Source organism: Gasterosteus aculeatus, chromosome 16 (genome assembly GCF_964276395.1).
Source record: "Gasterosteus aculeatus chromosome 16, fGasAcu3.hap1.1, whole genome shotgun sequence".
Classification (NCBI taxonomy): Eukaryota; Metazoa; Chordata; class Actinopteri; order Perciformes; family Gasterosteidae; genus Gasterosteus; species Gasterosteus aculeatus.
The window spans coordinates 8,714,152-8,732,276 of record NC_135704.1 but is presented as its reverse complement, the minus strand read 5'-3'; the positions used below and the strand labels follow the sequence as shown (position 1 = coordinate 8,732,276).

Genomic DNA, 18,125 nt, shown 5'->3' with positions numbered 1-18,125 from the left:
AAAAGACTGTCATCCCTTGCTGCATTTATGACAACTGCAAGCAGTAATTTAAAAATGTAATTAGATTAGAGAGCTAAATTATTGGACCGATCACTGCCACTCCCACCTTGTGTACCATCATTAAGCACTTTATGCCACAATAGGAGAAGAATGCATTACAGTTCACTGTAAAGTACACTACCTTTACACCTGTAGCTGTAAATAAACCACTGCATTAATCAGTCTCTCTGCCTGAAATAACCTCAGATTTCTGTTGAATAATAATGATACGTGCTTCATTCTGGCAGAGAAAAGGAATCAATTTATTAAGGGTGCACTACATGCAGGCCTTCTATCGGGCACTCAGTACCCAGAGAGAAGTGGAGCTTGTACTTGGACCCCGTCGAAAAAAAGGTGGGAATATACGGCACATAAAGATAAAGATAGATAAAGTACTAATAATCAAAAGGCTGAACAACAAATGTAGGTATCAGACTGCATTTCTACACAATATATTTCTATGTATTTGTTTGAATGGAGTTGATTAGTTTTCTTCTCCTCCTCCTGCTCCACTTGGCTGATCATCTCCTCGGTTGGAGGATCTTTCAGAGGGACCGGTCAACAAGGACGTCCCGGGAGTATTAGGAAGGATCCCGGAGCACTCAGCGGTTCCCTGAATGATGCTCCGAGCTGCCTGCAGGTGTCTAAGCTGCCTCTGGCGCACTGGGGAAGAGAATTCCCACGGTTGGACCAGTGGGCAAAGCTATCATTCAACATTATCGCTACATACTCATCATTTTAATTATTTAGTTTTTTATAATAGCAATGCGTGAAAACAGAAAAAATCTCCCGAACCTCTTTGCCTGACAGCGATCTTCTCGACCTCTGGGATGAGGAAACTGTACATCAACTCAGACACAATCTCCTCCGACTGAAGACTGTTTCGGCTGCTCACGAAAACACAAATGATTTAGTTCACTACTTCTGAATTTTCTGAATGTAAAACATCAGCCGACCTGCTGAGGTATCCGTTACCTTTCCTCCACGGCATAAGCGATGTCGTTGACCTCCTTTGCCCTCCTGTGGATATCCTCTCGTGCCTGCTGGTCAGCTGTCTGCTCCACGGCCCCGAGGATGATGTCCTCCAAATACAAATCCACAGTCTCCTGGTGCACTCGCACCACCTGTAACGTTTGTGAAGGACACACACGAATGTGACGCGTTAAAACAAGTGCACCCCACACATGCATACGGATTATTATTATTATAATAAGTATATCCGTAGCATGCTGGTAGCTAACAAATGACACATGTACAGACCTGTCTAAAGATCTCATCTTCTTCTCTGCGTCTGCGCTCCTCCATCTGTCTCCTCCCGCTCTCCTCAGCCTCTCGTAGGCGGCGGTCTCGCTCCGCCAGCAGCATGAAGGCATGGATCCTGCGCTCCTCCTGGAGGTGAATCAGCTCCTTGGACAGGGTGTCGAAGAGGAGTTCAAGCTCGGCACCCACCACTCTGGCCTGGGAGGCCTCCTCCTGGGAAGCCTGGGAGGGGAGAGAGGAGGCACGATAATATTTTATGGGAATTGTTAAGATTCTGTACGCGGATGTGTCTCTGTTTTTCACCTTGTGCCTGTGTTTGTCCATCTGTATTTTAAGGTTCATCACGAGCCCTTTGTCAGCATTCAGTCGCTGTTGCTCCTCTCCCTGCAGGGCGTGGACTGTCCTCAGTTCCCGAATGAGCTCCAGATTGTTCTCTTTTCCCTTTAACATCTGAGAAAAACACAGAAGCCAATGAATAGAGAGTAAATACAGTCCTTACAATTTAGGAACATGCACACACATATGCATGCAGACCTTGCATTGGACACTTCTTCCTCTCAGTAGTTCCTGCAAGCTGATGACTGCGAGCTCCTTCTCCTCATCCCCCTACAGCGGCAACCATGAACGAGTTGACATTAAGAGGACACAAGTAGGATGAGCGAGGTCAGTGTCAAGTTTGAGTCAGAGACATTTGCGGACCTCCGGTGGCTCCTCCACTCTTGGAGTGACGGGACGAGCAACCGGCTTCAACTTAACAAGATAACGGGAAGACTTCTTAGGCGCTTTCTCCTCTGCTATCAGGGCCTGCGGAGCAACAGTAAAGAATACTCCTGTTTATACAATGTAATGTTAAGCTTGATGAACACATTTCTTCTACATTTTCTTACCTTGTACTTTTCTATCAGTTCTACTTCTGTGCTTCCGGGTGGACTGATCACACTCTTGATCGGTTTATATGTTTTCCCCAACGACTTGAAGACTGAGGCAGGGAGTCCTGCTTCTAGCTCCTGCAAACCTAAGGTATGATTGACAAGAAGTTTATGGTTGCCGTGGAAATAAATGGATATGGTAGCCTCTGAGATGCTTTTATGGAGATGATGTACACCTGTACTTGTCAAAAAAGGATTCAGACCTTCATATGTGTTCAAGTAGTGGCTGTTTATCTCAAAGTTGCAGGTGCTGCTGTTGGAGAATGGATCCCTGCGGCTCCGAGGGGCACGTCTCTGAATATTTGTATAGTTTTTGACACTGCCGAGTTGCTCGATCTCCCCCTCCACATTTTTCCGCTTAGCTTCCAGTTTTCTGAGCGCTACACATAAAATAAACAATTTAAACAATAAACAATAAATTTAACAAAGAGGCTTGAATGATACATTCACGATTGGGAAAGATGAAGAGCAGAGGGGGCAGCTGTCTTACACCTGACGTAGTCATTGTGAATCTTGTGTAGCTTGGTCTCTTTGTCTTTTTGGTGCTTAGCATATATGTGGTTGAGTCTCTCGTTTGTGACTTCTTTCTGGGCCTCATCTCTTTGCCTCAAGAGGTCCTTCAGCACCGTGAGACGGGCCTCTTGCAACCTGGTCGCCAGCGTTTAAGAAAAACAAAGAGCATGACAGAACTTTCTGTGGCAAATGCTTATAATGTAACTGCAATGTTTCCCAATCTGGGCAGTTTTAAGCCAATGATAAAAATGATGATGCAGTGTTTTGCAGTTGATTTAATGGTGGTAGCTACCACAATTTAGCCAACAGGTAAATAACAGGTGGCTGAAATCTGTGCAAAACTGCCCTAAAACTATTTTAGGCAAGTAGTGGCTTACTATCTTTTCCAGTTGGAAATAAAACGTTAAATAACAGTGGCAGAGGTGCACGCTTACTTCTGGATTTCTCCTTCCCTGAAAGCCCACTCTTTGACCTCCATCTCCTCCATCATCCGTCTCCTTTTGTCAAGCTGACTAAGGTCATCCAATGGAGGAAGGGTGGCCTCCCAAGCTCGTTTGGCCCGTGCTCGCTCTATCATTTCCACTTCTGCCAGGCCTGCAGGCAGACCACGACCTGTGGGGAATTGTCATCGGGGAGGGATTAATAAGATGTGTTGGTAAGCTTAGTATGAGACACTAAAGGGGACACTAATGACCTGGTAGATACCGATAGACTACTTTGCTGACCACCACTGGGACAGGTGAATATGGCTCTAAAGAGGTAATTATACATTATAGTCTTCATCTGGTGAAGATCTTAACAGTTGATCATTTACCCCAAGTCAAGGTGGCCAGTTGCAGGAGTTCTGACGGAGTTCTCCCAGGTTGCACTGTATACTCGGGGCTGTACGGGTCTGTCTGTGTTTCACTTTCCCTGTAGTCTGTCTGGACCCCCACGGTGAAGTGGGTGCTCTGTTCAGAATGCTCTGCATTCTTTCCACCGGAAGATACAAAGTGTTCTCTAAAGAAACAGAATGAAAGGTGCCCCCCCCGCCCCTTTAACAGATAGATGACACAACAGATTTGTCTGGAAAATGAAGAAGCGCTTACCGCTTGGTACTTACTTAGGCAACGCAAAAATTGCATCGGGTGGAATCGGCTGTGGAAAGGGAATCAGGGGCCTAAATGAAACAGAACACCTCATCAGAGACGCAGATCAGTGGAAACTGTGGGAGAATAGTGGTTATCGTTCATAATGTCGTGCCTAGGAAACTACTGCACGATTCATTCAATACGTCAGTATTCCGCCCCGTTCGCAGTGGTGAGTGAATGCGGACAGGCTGATCGTACCGTTTAAAGTATTTCCATCGATCAGCTCCGGTCACGTGGCACTCCTCCCGTTTCAGCCATGACGGAGCATTTGGAATAACCCTGTCATAATGTCACGGGACCCGGTGTATATTAGAAACCAGTAACGTGGTGGAGTAAACACTGCTGGTTGAACTGGTTGTCTGTTAGTGTTACCCGGCCAGCTGCTGCAACGCCTCTCTGCGCTGCTCCTCGTGACCTCTGTGACCTCGCCAGCGGCCGTCCACAGAGGCCGGTACCGGGTCTCTGGTGTCCAGCTGAATGGTGTACCGTGGATGGTGGGGCAGTTCACTGAACATTGACCCAAAATTAATCAGTCTCCTCTAAAAAAAAAAACGCAGAAAGAAAATTTATTAACAGGAGACGAGAAAAATCTCAGCCATGGGTGGGAAGTGCAGAGGGGAACAGAAAGTGGGTCAATTATGTTGTTTTTTTGTAGTTCTGTTGTGTGAAATGAAATGCATTCATTTAAGTCAGTACACGCTCAGGCTTGCTTTTGTATGCTCTAGTTTAATACGTGTACGTGTCAGCTTAAGACAAACCACACATTAGTGAAGTGTGATGTTTCGTTAGCAACAAAACCAATATGTTGCCTGAGGACAAATGGGGGGACGGGACTCACCGTTCGGACTTTGAGGTGGCACCTGGCCCGGTCCACCTCGGATGACACCGTGTAAACCGGATCTGTGGTACAAACCCTTGAGTCAAGCTCGATGACGTCAGGCTGGCTAACGTTAGCTGCTAGCACCTTCGTGACGCGGTATGAGGACTCACTTACCATACAGGTGGTCGTAAACACGTTGCTCCCTCGCAACTTTGGAGGAATCGTTGCTCTTAAGAGTCGTGTGGGTGACGGATGAGCTCATTTTCTGATTTTGATTAAGACAAAATCGCGCTTTCTCCCAACGAAGTTCTCTTCCGCGGCGATGTCACCGCGCTGTGCGTTGCGAGGTAACCATGGAGGTAACCATGGAGGTAACCATGGAGGTAGCCATGGTGACGGTAAACTTAAGCGAGACGGCTTATTTTACTTTTTACTTCTGCTGTCTGAAAGAGCTGAAGAAAACAACCCTCTTCAAATGACGAGGTGGTGCAATAAATGTGCGTTATTCTGGGTTTGCGGAAGTGATATTTCGAAACAAACGAAATATATAAAATATGTTATGTTATGTTATATGGGTGCATCTTAATAAATGTATATGTAATGTATGAATGTACATTATAAGGATCAAATTATGCGCCAGTGATGTAAAATGTAAGAGATAATAGTGGTTCTGTTATATGTATACACCTTGCATGTCAACACATTTTAATACAGTGCCAAAAAAATGTAGAAAAAAACTTGTCCTACAAAATCAAAGACATGTTGCCTATTGTTAATGCCACTAGACCAGGAGATGGAAAGGTATGTTTCTATGTTAATGTGAAAATAAAACATATATATGTACTTATCCTGCTACGGTGTTTGTGTTTCCATCAGTCACTTTGTAAGTTGTACTAGTTCCAAATGTACATCATGTAGATATCGTTTGAGTTTGACAACAACAGGAAGTCTGTTTTATCAGCCAGTCACACATATACACACACATCTACACACAGTGTGAAGCACACACGAGTATTTTTAAAATTAGTTTAGGATTTGAGGAACACGACTGACCAAAGCAACCTTTTTCGCAGCTGAAAGCTTTTTGCAATTTATTTGGAAAGGCCATTTTGGTGCCAAGTGTGCCAGCTCAGAGTCAGCTGAACCGATGTCATTTCTGCAAATATCACTTCCTCACATTTGTGTCAGCTGTAACTTTTATCAAGACGTTCAACCGAGTGCCCGCCGAGTTGTGGGTGAAGATTGTTCTTTTCAGAGATTGTACATCCTAATCTAATGTTGACTGCCACAGTTGTGGGCAGAGTGAGAGCACGCTCAGCCAAGGGAGTTTTAATAGTTGATCCGCAGTTAATACCAATGCGTCTCCCTGCATGGTGTTCTCATTAACCACAGAGTGCGCATTGAGCTTGCAGATCCTAACCACATGGACACGATAATGCGTCGTTGTCAGTTTTAATCTGCAAACCCAGGATGGAGTCAGCAGCTCTGCGTCGTTTAACCGTTGTTTAGCAAGATAAGAGCATCTTGCCCCACCACAACATGACACTTACTCAGCACAAACAGTATCTTCTCAGTAATAACTTTACGTTCAGTGACACGATTATCATCAGACCTTACCAAACAACCAATTTAAGTAGTCATTTTTGTGTTTTAAACCTTACCAACAAGTGTTTTTCAACTGTATGGTAACTTTGACCTCTCAGTAGAATGCAAGCGAGTCAACGAAAGCATCTCCAAAAGGCCTATGAAGAATCAAGACATCTCTTACTTTGAAGAACATCTGAACATTTTACATGAGGGAAAGTGGGATTTATTGAAAGGTTGTTGTTTTACACTGTATTAGATTTACAGGCGTTCATATATTAATGGAGTCTATGGTATTACAAAAACAAACTACCTGTGCCGTATGTACAGCTTGGCAACGTTGTCTTTCTAGCTGTACACACATACTGGTGACTATAGCAAGAAAGGAAACCGGTATCTCTCGTCAGACGTCATCCTGTGGGGGAGAAAATAGCAGATGTTTGGGTGGAAAGCGGTTTGGAGCGGGGGGGAAGAGAACGATGAAGGAAGGAATAAGTGAGTCACATGTCCTGTATATTCTTTCATCATCAGGAGTGACAAGGAAGTTCTGTTCGTCTGGATGGGCTGAAGAACTCACTTTAAACTTTAGAGCGAGAGCGAGAGAGACAGGGAGAGAGAGAGTGGGAGAGAGAGAGAGAGAGAGAGAGAGAGAGAGTTGGGTAAATGGTACCCAGGGAACTTACTTGTCACTGTAGTCAGTTGTAGGAGTTCAAGCCTGAGGATTCGGTTACAGACTTGATGTTTTTCTCACTGGCGCCGATGAGGGACGCGATGTGGATCTACGCAGTGTTTACCTTCTTATTATCTGAAGCATGGAGCATGGAAGGTATGAACATATACTCATTTAAGCATTTTACATTATTTGTTGTTTAACTAACTTTTCTTTTTTTGATAATGTCCAAATGCGTCATACGTGCTTCGTGCTTCTTTATGGACTCGTATATGAATGTTGTGTGAGCGCATATTTACGAATCTAATTTAAATTGTATACACCCATAATGGTATAGTTAATTACTGTATATTCCATGAAGTAATCTGAATTTAACTTGAGTCGTAAAGTGTAGGTGGATCAACGCTCTGCGTTTTCTTTTAAATTGTCTGTGGTGTGACTCAGACAGACAAACTGACACTATTTTCCTAAGTGGAAGTCGTGGTCTTCGATCAGGGTAATCCCTTGATGGACATTTTCTCCACTCGGTAACAACAATGTTTGTGGTTTTGCACAGAATAGACGGAAACAACTACTTTTTAAAAATGTTTTCTTTACTGTTTTCCTTCCTTCAGCAACTGTTTTTTCTATTTTCGATAAAATATCAAAGTAGTGCATTTTGTGCCACAGCTGTTAGTCATGTCAACCAAAAACCTAAAACTAATCACTAATCAACTAACTGCTGATGTCTGTTTTTACTAACGTTTTCTCACATTTACTTAAATCTCTCTCAGGAACTAATCAAAACACCTCTGTGAAGTCCAGCATATTTAAGGGTAAACACATTGTCCCCTTTTCACACCAACTGTTTTTTCAGTACAAGTAAAATCTCGCCTGTAAAATTAAGTAATACTAATAGCACGGGAAGATGATAATCCATCCTTTCCCAATCCTAATCCTAATATCACAAATGCTTCTTTTAGTTGAAATATAGTAAAAGTTAATAAAATGCTCTGACAGAAGTTATAGGAAGGAAGAAAGCATGGATTAGTCATCTTTTTTGTTTTATTTTGGAATCATAGAGGCTTTACCAAATGTCACTTTCATCTTTACAGTCATTGCACCACTATGTGCATACACTAAATCACACAACTATCCCTTCTTGTTTTCAGTTGACAGCCATTTCAACCAGGGGAGTGAAGTTAACCTGACATGCAGCAATGAGACGAGGAAGGAGATGCTGTTTATTAGATGGAAGATAGAATTAAAAAACAAAAAAACATGTCAGATAGGTTCTATTGACGGCAGAAGCGATGATGACTGCAAGGATGGCAAATCACTCCGGAACACATCCAGCGGCTTGTCCTACCTTCACATCCCAAACATCTCAGAAACTGACGAGGGGAAATACGACTGTGATTCGACTTACACCGGCGGAAACGACCATCATGTCATTCATGTGACTGTCACAGGTAGGACGGTTCCCTTATGGAGATTTATATTGAGCGCTGTGCAACCGATGAGGTAAGTAACTCATTTCTTTTATCTCACCCGGCCCAGTTCCTCCAAGTGTATCGGCCTGGATGTACCATCAAGACAACAAGGTGGTTGCAGTATGCAAGGCCGAGAGAGGAAAACCCGCTGCCAACATCAGCTGGAATCATGTGGGAAACGTATCGTCTGTAAAAAGTGGCTCAAATGGATATTTTACTGTAGAAAGTCGCCTGGAGCTCCTCGAGGAAATGGACACAGAAAACCTAAGCTGTGCCGTCAGCCACCCGAGCTGGAAAAGGGAGAGGATAATTGTACCGAAACTCCAAAAAGGTTAGACTTTTGCAGTGTGGAGAGTGTGAGAGAAAAATGTAAGCTGTCTTCAGAGAGGTTGTATATTTAAAGTTGTTTTATCATGTTGTTTTACATTGTATTGGTTATGAGACATTGTGTGCTATTGATACTAACAAACCTCTTCACTCTCTCACAGCAGATCACTCCCTAAGGCTGTATGCCCTTATTGTTGGGGTAATTATTGTGATCTCAGCAGGATTTTTGTTTTTTGCATGGAGGAAAATAATGCCATTCAGGTGAGACTTCACGTTTGATAAGCAAAAGCCTTACATAGACTACACACATGCTTTTTAAAAATAATGAATCACTCAGCTTGTTGACGTATCCACTTGTTACCAGGCGATGCCGGCAGTCCGACACCACACAATCCAAATCTCCACCAGTAAGTGATTCTCTATACCTGCAGTTTGTAGCTCTGTGTGTTTCACTGAACAACGTTGAGTTTTGTGCCCAACACGTTTGTGGTTATTACAGGCGGAAGAGGTGGAGGAGGTGGAGCCCTACGCCAGCTACGTTCAACGTGTCAACTCTATCTATAACTCATCTGCAGATTTGTTCACATAAAATCCTGCACACACATCACACTCACCCGCCTAAATGCACTCGCCTCTTTGTGAGAAACTGAGGGTTGAGAAACTGAGTAATAGTGGCGTAAGAGGAGAGGGAGATGAAGGATTTCCGCTAAAGGAAGGAAATCTCTCCGTTTAAAGTCTTGACTGACGGATCAGGGCCGGTTTCTGCTGCACAGGCAGCCCACGGCTCTCTGTGTGTGGGCGTCATCAACCGGAAAGAACACTGCCTCCAGCCGGACTCGGGACTGCAGAACTCATTATTAAATGTATAAAGTTATCATACTTGCCCTTGTTAATATAACATATTTATCAGAAAACTGTAAAGAGATGCTCACTTTTTAAACAGATTACAGCTTTGGACAACTTGATAAAGTTGTAAAACTGTAGAACAGTTCATAGTCAAATTGCCTCAAGATGATGCAGACATTGTTTTGTGAGGCATTCATGTAATGTATTATTATGTTATTGTGTGTATTTAACACACGTTGGAACATGCTGGTTCCATTCTAACAAAATACACTAAAAAAGTAGTAGAAATAAACCAGCACAGGATGTTCGTTCTAGCTGTTTTTCCACTGTGCTTAATAGCTCAAAAGGTGTAAAGTTTGGCACCTTTTGACCACAGTTAACATTGCCCATTGCAGGAAACTGATACTTTCATTTAGAAGAAAATGATTTGGAGGAAATGAAAAAAAAGGACTATCCTGCCATCTATTGGTGGAGACCAGAACACACACTGATGTATTTTCATCATCACAGCATCAAAGCCCGTGTCTGAGGGCCGCTATTCAACATCCTGAACATTTCTGAAAATATATAGTGAATTTCAGTGTACCTGAGCAGAGGGAGAAGTTTGCTCCCCCTGTGTGGCTCAATACTCGAGCTTCTGCCTGCTGAGCTTCATGGCCTTCGCCCACGCGTAGCTGTTGGCTGTAGGCGGTACATCCCCCCCCCCCTCCCCCAGGGGTAAACTGCTTCCTCTGATGCTTGCGATGTTATCGCTGTGAGCTGTAAGCCGATGCTGCGCTACAAAGAGCATATTAATGGTGTCTACATGTACATGAAAAACACTTACGCTTGATGTAACAATTGCCCCGATGAACGTGGACTCGGGATCTTCTGCAACTAAGGTTGTTGGCTGCAGCAACTGTAATGCTACTCTACATGACACTTAAATACTATAGTTTAATAAGTTGAACAGAAAAGAGAAAACTGCTAAATGCATTTCTGTCCATGACACACTTCAACACACTGAGTTTTCATCTTGTCTATTTCTCCTGGACACAGGATTTGGTATTAAATGTATTTAATGTAAGAACCATATCGAAGGTTTGACCTTAAAGGAGATTGTTGCCATTATGTCTCAAAGACTTTTTCAGTGATTCAGTTGATTAATACAACTGAATAATGAACAAATGTGGCAAAAAGGGGTTTTAATAACTGTAAAATATCAATAAAAACAAAAGAAACACACTCGCAGTAAATTAGACGTTTTTTTCATATGCATCTCGTTTAGAACATCTTGTAGGTAAATGCCGGCATTTTGAAAATGCTTGAAAAAGCAAAACAAAGAGTAATTCTAAAGCCTTAAATATCCACGGTTGTAAAACCTGGAGCGCAGTTTTTCTCAGGAACAATGTTACAAAATATGCACAACCTCTTGACAAAAGTGTTTGTTGTGTATACAGTTGTGTACACAGTTGCATATATACGTGCTCTGTCCCACACTTTCACTCACTTCCATCATGGATTATGTGGCAAAGGTCATGAAGGCAGAAAACAATTCTGCAATTTTACTATGCAAACAGTCCAGTTGTTAGGGAAAACTGGTTATGTCATCTGGACGCTGCTTGCCTGTGGATACCGAGCAAACCTTTATCTGCAATGGAAAATATTAGTGACAGCAGATCTGTTTAAATATAACGGTTTTCTCAGTAGCGGAGCCAAATGTGTTGTTTCCGCAATCTCCTGCCGCTGAATGTGTCACTCTGTTCGCTGCCACAGTTTCTTCACTGAAGATCATGATTTGATTAACAGAAACTTTATTCTGTCTGTGGTATCTACAAGTCCTGCACCTTGCAATAGTTCTAATGAACTTCCCCTTGTTTTCCTTTTACCCCATGAGCACGTAATCTTCTGCCCCTTCGTCTTTAGACGAGCATTCAGAAACGTCTGCGGCTGCGAGTGCTGCCGGGACGTAAACGGTGGCGTAGTCACAATCGTCATCCGCGGAGGTTCTGGCTCGACTCGGTCCTTTGGTGTTGCCGTGGTCAATGGAGGCGTACGTTACATCCTCCTGAGGCTGGGGGGAGATGAGTGCAAAGATTGAGATCCAACTCCTCAACGTAATTAACGTCACACATCTGCATTTATTCTTTTTATAGAAACAACCAACAAGTTGTTTTTTTGCACTGGTGCGCGTCGTGCGTATGGCTTCCTGTTGCTGATACTCTTTTACAACAGAATCCTCACATTAATGTTCACCCAGAATGCAAATCTACCCAGTCTGCATCTCGGCCTGGGCCATTGTAAAAGCACAGGAACACCCCTATGTCGCATGAAAAACTGCAGCTGATAGCCACAAAGGTTTACACTCTACAAAAATAGACCAGTGACGGGGGAAGGACTACCTTGTTGTGTGTACTGCCGTTTCCATCTGCAAGAGGAAATGTAAATATATAACACATGCAACAACGTATGGAAATGAGTATGAAGTCTGTGTGCTAAAGATAAACACTATAATAAATGTACTTTTACCTTTCCCGTTCTTCTTTTTCCTGACGTGAGAAAAATAATGAAGACGTCAATAAAGAGCATTGAACAGAAATACAAATCCTGCTAGTGTGGGATTAATAAACGTAGTAATATTTACTTCTGCACTGAGCTGGTTATAATGCATTTTACACCATAAAACATTATATCAAGATACATTTAATTCCATATATAATGATATGACAGTAACAGCTTTTTTTAGGGGCACAGGTTTTACCCCACAGCAGCATTTCCTTAACAGTTTAAACGTTATCTTTGCTGCAACAGGAAACTCTTCAGCTATTTCACCCACAGCAGTTCAACCAAGTATCTATTTTAGCAACTCACAGTTGCACTTTCCGTGCTTCTAGCTTGACATCGACGTGTTGTAATGCTACAAACAGCACTGTTAAATAGTGTCAGTTCTTTCAACTTTGACACTGAGACAGCCCTGGACACCACTATTTCCTCATTGAAGCAAATGCAGACGCTGCTTGACGTTCATATACGTGCTCTGTCCGACACTTTCACTCACTTCTACCACTCTGTCTGCAGCATACACAACACTTACAGGACATCTTTAAAACATATGAACCAACTGCTGAAAAAAACTGCCGTGAGGTATATGAGAGCGCTTTCTGCTACGTGCATCTCGGGATGATCACCTACCTTGAAATGCAATTGCCCATGATGTGGCCACAGAGTGTAGATGCTCACACTGTATCTGTGTGGCGGTAGGTTGAAGTTCCTGTTTGCCAACCCTGAGCCTGACACTGACAACTCGCTGATCACTGTGCTGCACATGGGCTGCAGAGAGAGAGAGGGAGGGAGGGAGGGGCTGCATGGGCTGCAGAGAGAGGCGGAAGGGGAGGGAGGTGGGTAGACAACAGCCTTTTGTTTGCCTGCACACACACACAAATACACACACCAACTTTTATGTGTTACATTGTCACAATAGGAACTTATTGTGATCTGTGCAGTTGTCTCTGATGTCTTTTGACTTGAGAAAGATGTGTTATTAGCGCGTGTGTGTATTAGCAGCAGAGATCTCAGAACATCTGCAGGTAAAATCCATGCATGGCTTCTACTACTGCATCAACTGGGTAAGCAAATAGAGGTGCAAAACTCTTCCTGCTGCAGTGTAGACTCTACTGCAGGACCCCGGTGAAGAAAAGTATGAGGAAGTCACTGGCATTACTTATGCCAGTTTACTCTACAAACAGACTGTTAGAGTTATAATGATGATCGTTCACTGATATTTTTATGCGTAAGAAGGCATCAAAAAGCAGTTTTTGAAAGTCAATAAAACAACCCAACTGACAAATATCACAACCTAGTTTTGATGATTTCATCTGTGAGATATACGATGTTTGGTATTCCATGTATTGAAATGCAGTAGCTGCTGACATGCCGTCCACTGGAGGGCACTGCGGGAGCAGCAGTCGTGATTCTCAAACTACTCAGAACGAACATGACCTCAATATGCTACAGAAAGATAAAATGTCATCTGGTTACATTATAACAAAAAAAGTGCCATCAATTGAATACATTCACATCCAATAATCATCCACCCACGTGAGGAAAGCAAAAGGTGTATAAAAAATGTTTATTTTCATCCAAGGCTCCTGAGTCCCTTTGGCAACTTGAGACAGAGATGCTCACAAGTCTCTGAGCTAGAGTCCAAGTCAAATCTCAATTCTCTGAGTTAGAGTCCAAGTCAAGTCTCAAGTCTCTGAGTTAGAGTCCAAGTCAAGTCTCAAGTCTCTGAGCTAGAGTCCAAGTCAAATCTCAATTCTCTGAGTTAGAGTCCAAGTCAAGTCTCAAGTCTCTGAGTTAGAGTCCAAGTCAAGTCTCAATTCTCTGAGTTAGAGTCCAAGTCAAGTCTCAAGTCTCTGAGTTAGAGTCCAAGTCAAGTCTCAAGTCTCTGAGCTAGAGTCCAAGTCAAGTCTCAAGTCTCTGAGTTAGAGTCCAAGTCAAGTCTCAAGTCTCTGAGCTAGAGTCCAAGTCAAGTCTCAAGTCTCTGAGTTAGAGTCCAAGTCAAGTCTCAAGTCTCTGAGTTAGAGTCCAAGTCAAGTCTCAAGTCTCTGAGTTAGAGTCCAAGTCAAGTCTCAAGTCTCTGAGCTAGAGTCCAAGTCAAGTCTCAAGTCTCTGAGCTTGAGTCCAAGTCAAGTCTCTTGTGGGTATAATAAGTGTTGCCACACGTATATTAGCTTACAATTATATGTCCAACAAAGCCCATCTGATACCACAAGTTACGAACTGAAAAAATGGTACTTTGGGTATCAAGAAAATATTGCAAAATGTATAAGCAATGAATTTGTTTTTCACTATTATCGGAGGGAAACATCTGATGAGCTCGCTATACCGAGCTCATCAGATGTTTCCTAAAATCAAACATTGTTCACGAGTCCCAAAGTTCGAGTCCGAGTCGAGTCTGAAGTCTTTCGAGGACGAGTCTCAAGTCAAGTCTGAAGTCACTGTGTGTGCGACTTAAGTCGCACTCGAGTCCGAGTCTCAAACTCGAGTCCCATCTCTGACTTCGGAGTGTTGTTGGTTGAAATGAATCTGTGCACATGGGATGTTCTGTGCTCTCCAGCTCCCTGACGAGCAGCCTCAAGCACACGCAACAACCTTGTGTCTCAGTTTGCGCACTGACAGCATCTGTGTGAATCAGTACTCATGTAACTCGGTATTGCAGAATAAAAATGCAAAGACAAAACACAATGGCACTTTTGAACTGTGTGCAGAGCGTTGACTGCATGTGCCCGCTGAGACCCGTGCGCCGTGTTACACCTACTCTCAAAGTGCTGCAGAAAGGCCACCGCGCTCCCACCACCGGCCCCCCCCGGCGACCGCTGGGAACACGGCGGACGGAAGGCAAGCCACAGCGGACCGTGTCGTTTATGCCGTTATCAACAACCAACAGGGCGGGAGAACTAAATAAAAACGCATCTGTGTGAATCAGTACTCATGTAACTCGGTATTGCAGAATAAAAATGCAAAGACAAAACACAATGGCACTTTTGAACTGTGTGCAGAGCGTTGACTGCATGCGGTCCAACGTGGCCTGTTGATATACCCACGTGCGGGCTCGTCTTCGGAAGCGAGTGAGGGGACAGGAAGTGGTGAGCTTGTAACAAGTGAAACAAGCACAGGCGGTAACTAGTTCTGGATTCTCCCTGAGGTGTAAGATGTCACGCACCAGTCTGCGGACATTATGCTGTTTTACATTTATCTGCATCTTTTGCCAAAGTCAAGGTAAGCCTTAAAATGTTATGGTGTAGTATGAATTTAAAGAGGAAACATTTTGAATAGATTTAAATCATGAAGTGAGAGAAGCGTTTAGATGACAGCCCATGAGGGACAGTTTGATTATTGAGTAAATAGATCATCATTGTGCGACTGTACAAAGGAAGAAGACGGCAGGTTTGTGAATGGGGGGTCAAGAGTGCGTTTCAGAGGGACTTAAATTCATCAAGCGATCAAGACAGAAAATATATTTTAAAAGGAAATTGGTCGCAGTGTGCAAAGCAAATGATAATCTAGTAATCAAACAAATAATCATATCAATTTTGAAAATGTTATTACGTTTATCGCAGGAAACATGAAAACTGTGATTACAAACGTCAAAGGTGTTGATGTTAATGATTGAAGATAAAATAAACTGACTTTTGGGGGAAATGTGATTTCTTTTTTGTTTTAGACGTGTTTCCTTGTGATGTTGAGGTGCTGGTCCCAAGAGGCACAACGGTGAAAACTGTCCCCCAGCGACCCGTGACGGTCCGGTGTCCTGTCCAACACTGTGGGGAATCAGTAAATGTCACCTGGTGTAAAGTGCTCAACACAAACAAATGTGAACCCGTTAGTTTCAAAAGAAACTCAGAAATAAGACAGAGTGACGAGCGTGTTGAGGAAAAACTCATCTCATGTTTGACTTTCACACGGATTTCCATTCATGACAGCGGCTTGTATAGATGTACTGTAAAAGGCTACGAGTATGAGTCGATCAGTCACGCCATCAACATCTCAGTGTCAGGTAGGCGCTTTTTGCTCTTAGTGGCAAAATATAGATTTAGATCATCTAAAATCAGGTATGAAATATATATATATATATATATATATATATATATATATATATATCCTCTAATATGTTGCAGATTCAAACCAAGGGGAAATTATCTCTGACCATGATGCAGGTAAGAAGCGTTATTTGTTAAACCCTACATACATTTCATTGGGTAAAGACTGGATCCACGTGCTTCTTCTTCTTCTTGTAGACGAGCCACGCGGCCCAGCTGATGATGAAGATGTGCCTTCGCTGTCCTACGTCTTCATCTGTGTCACCATCGCTGCTCCGCTTGTCACACTGACGGCGTTATGGCTCCTGGGTTATTATTGTTGTATACATAAGAACATTTAAGAACACTTACACATGCTCACAGTCGACGACAACAACATCTCCAGATTTAACCAACCTTTTGTTTTTCAGCATTAGTTTTAAATCTTCTGGAAAAGACACCCGTGAACCTCACAGAGGGAAACGCGATGCAGGTAATGTATTTTATAAAAATAAACTTTCTTTCTGACAATTAGAGGAGAAGATGGACACCGCTAATGTTACACTATGGTCAATAGCCAGTTGAATTATCCCTAAACTACTACTTGACACCTTTATACAGTGTATGTTGTTGGTTTAACAACAGTAACATTTGTGGCTGCTCGAGGAAAACCACAGAAAGAACATTTTTTTTAATTTTAAACTGGAGAATGGTATCGATCTTGCAGACGTGTCGCACTTTACTTTTATCAACGCTTTAAAGCCATCTACAAAGAGTGAGTCAAGGCGTTTCTATGTCGGATCGATGTTGTGTGTGTTGTGTAAAACGCTCGTGACAACGGTCGAGTGGGATGGAAACATTTTAACGACCAACACATTGTTTTGGTGTCACAGGAAAAGTCCACTCACATGATACCCGGCCTGCCCGCTGAGACCCGTGCGCCGTGTTACACCTACTCTCAAAGTGCTGCAGAAAGGCCACCGCGCTCCCACCACCGCCCCCCCCCGGCGATCGCTGGGAACACGGCGGACGGAAGGCAAGCCACGGCGGACCGTGTCGTTTATGCCGTTATCAACCACCAACAGGGCGGGAGAACTAAATAAAAACGCTGCATGAAGCTGCCTTTTCTTTCTCGAGTGTATTCCGTTCTCTCACATTTGACAAATGCAGTTGAGAACATGGATGGAAATATGTACACACGTGTGCGGTCGTGTCGTGGAACATCAAGCGATTGACCTCAGTGCGAAGTAGGAACGGAAGAAACTCGCGGTCGCACAGATGCACAACACACTCGTCACCTTAACCACGCTGCTACCAGAGTGAGCTTTGAATACATAATGCATACATCTCAATACACTGCTGCCATTATTTCTTATCATTTATGCTTTTCTCCCTGTACAATAATTTGAGGACGGCCCTTGAATGGTCATTAATATGGGCCTTGATATTTAATGTGGGAAATCCTCTCAGCTCAGAGGACTGTTTCAATAAGAAAGAATTGTTTGACCAGCTTGCCTGTAGTTCTATGTGGAAGAATTCTGCTATAATACTTTCAGAGACTGACAGAGGAGAGTAGGCGCAAACTTACTTCATTAATCTGGTATTTTATCTCCTGTCAACATCAGTGTTTTTTACAGCCCGCCACGGAAAAGTAGAACCACGCCCGTCGACCTCACCGCCGGGCTTTAATCTTGCAGTGAAAGTGCAGCAGGTCAAAGATCGAAAGATTTCTAAACATAGTTCGTGGTGGCAGACGACTCAACTCTGCTCAACCGAGGCCTTCGTTCTGAGGTCTCATCACTATGGTGGGCACACATTGAGCTCATTATAAACATAAAATAAAGAAAGTAAAAGCCCAAACCCATTCATCGTAACAAACACATTGAAGACAGTAGGTCATGGTGGTTCTCGACCCTTTTGGCTTGTAATCCCTTACAGCAGACATGTCAAACTCAAGGCCTTGACTTTGACATGT

The 18,125-nt window shown here is 43.2% G+C and overlaps 4 protein-coding genes across 8 annotated transcripts; 2 read left to right on the top strand and 2 right to left on the bottom strand.

Moving 5' to 3' along the window:
* Positions 1-281: 281 nt before the first annotated feature.
* cfap91 (cilia and flagella associated protein 91) lies at positions 282-5,211 on the bottom strand. Of its 2 annotated transcripts, XM_040201423.2 has the most exons (17): positions 4,866-5,211; positions 4,710-4,771; positions 4,244-4,410; positions 4,070-4,150; positions 3,844-3,900; positions 3,556-3,740; positions 3,176-3,353; positions 2,719-2,876; positions 2,432-2,608; positions 2,187-2,314; positions 1,999-2,103; positions 1,834-1,905; positions 1,603-1,749; positions 1,300-1,521; positions 1,015-1,163; positions 835-926; positions 282-702 (listed from the first exon to the last, which is right to left on the bottom strand). In XM_040201423.2, the coding sequence occupies exons 1-17, from the start codon at positions 4,951-4,953 to the stop codon at positions 524-526; spliced, it is 2,247 nt and encodes a 748-aa protein (XP_040057357.2). In that variant the 5' UTR covers positions 4,954-5,211; the 3' UTR covers positions 282-523. The 2 variants fall into 2 exon arrangements, with proteins under 2 accessions (XP_040057357.2, XP_040057358.2); XM_040201424.2 differs by lacking the exon at positions 4,710-4,771 and having other exon boundaries at positions 4,866-5,070.
* Positions 5,212-6,718: 1,507 nt separating this feature from the next.
* On the top strand, positions 6,719-10,814 carry LOC120833869 (cell surface glycoprotein CD200 receptor 1). 4 transcript variants are annotated; one of them, XM_040201429.2, is made up of 7 exons: positions 6,863-7,101; positions 7,719-7,760; positions 8,097-8,396; positions 8,485-8,748; positions 8,906-9,005; positions 9,109-9,151; positions 9,244-10,814. In XM_040201429.2, exons 1-7 carry the CDS (start codon positions 7,014-7,016, stop codon positions 9,331-9,333), a joined length of 927 nt encoding a protein of 308 aa, XP_040057363.2. In that variant the 5' UTR covers positions 6,863-7,013; the 3' UTR covers positions 9,334-10,814. The 4 variants fall into 4 exon arrangements, with proteins under 4 accessions (XP_040057365.1, XP_040057363.2, XP_040057364.2 ...); XM_040201430.2 differs by having other exon boundaries at positions 6,872-7,101; positions 8,909-9,005; XM_040201431.2 differs by lacking the exon at positions 7,719-7,760 and having other exon boundaries at positions 6,719-7,101.
* Positions 10,760-12,915, bottom strand: LOC120833870 (uncharacterized). Its single transcript, XM_040201432.2, has 4 exons — positions 12,762-12,915; positions 12,099-12,118; positions 11,972-11,997; positions 10,760-11,643 (listed from the first exon to the last, which is right to left on the bottom strand). Exons 1-4 carry the CDS (start codon positions 12,779-12,781, stop codon positions 11,455-11,457), a joined length of 255 nt encoding a protein of 84 aa, XP_040057366.1. The 5' UTR covers positions 12,782-12,915; the 3' UTR covers positions 10,760-11,454.
* Positions 12,916-15,212: 2,297 nt separating this feature from the next.
* LOC120833948 (B- and T-lymphocyte attenuator) lies at positions 15,213-17,276 on the top strand. Its single transcript, XM_040201613.2, has 6 exons — positions 15,213-15,350; positions 15,796-16,128; positions 16,250-16,288; positions 16,370-16,480; positions 16,582-16,643; positions 17,044-17,276. The coding sequence occupies exons 1-6, from the start codon at positions 15,284-15,286 to the stop codon at positions 17,251-17,253; spliced, it is 822 nt and encodes a 273-aa protein (XP_040057547.2). The 5' UTR covers positions 15,213-15,283; the 3' UTR covers positions 17,254-17,276.
* Positions 17,277-18,125: the final 849 nt, after the last annotated feature.

Bases quoted from the DNA above. Each gene is read 5' to 3' on its own strand.
- cfap91 (XM_040201423.2), bottom strand. From the start codon at position 4,953: ATGAGCTCATCCGTCACCCACACGACTCTTAAGAGCAACGATTCCTCC. The intron at 4,772-4,865 runs GTAAGTGAGTCC...TTTGTACCACAG, and splicing joins TGTTTACGACCACCTGTATG to ATCCGGTTTACACGGTGTCA. The intron at 2,877-3,175 runs GTAAGCGTGCAC...GCTGGCGACCAG, and splicing joins AGGGAAGGAGAAATCCAGAA to GTTGCAAGAGGCCCGTCTCA.
- LOC120833948 (XM_040201613.2), top strand. From the start codon at position 15,284: ATGTCACGCACCAGTCTGCGGACATTATGCTGTTTTACATTTATCTGC. The intron at 15,351-15,795 runs GTAAGCCTTAAA...TTTTTGTTTTAG, and splicing joins CATCTTTTGCCAAAGTCAAG to ACGTGTTTCCTTGTGATGTT. The intron at 16,129-16,249 runs GTAGGCGCTTTT...AATATGTTGCAG, and splicing joins CATCAACATCTCAGTGTCAG to ATTCAAACCAAGGGGAAATT.
- LOC120833870 (XM_040201432.2), bottom strand. From the start codon at position 12,781: ATGGGCAATTGCATTTCAAG. The intron at 11,998-12,098 runs GTAAAAGTACAT...TTCCTCTTGCAG, and splicing joins GAAAAAGAAGAACGGGAAAG to ATGGAAACGGCAGTACACAC. The intron at 11,644-11,971 runs GTAGTCCTTCCC...ATCTCCCCCCAG, and splicing joins ACGGCAGTACACACAACAAG to CCTCAGGAGGATGTAACGTA.
- LOC120833869 (XM_040201429.2), top strand. From the start codon at position 7,014: ATGTTTTTCTCACTGGCGCCGATGAGGGACGCGATGTGGATCTACGCA. The intron at 8,397-8,484 runs GTAGGACGGTTC...CACCCGGCCCAG, and splicing joins CATTCATGTGACTGTCACAG to TTCCTCCAAGTGTATCGGCC. The intron at 9,006-9,108 runs GTGAGACTTCAC...ACTTGTTACCAG, and splicing joins AGGAAAATAATGCCATTCAG to GCGATGCCGGCAGTCCGACA.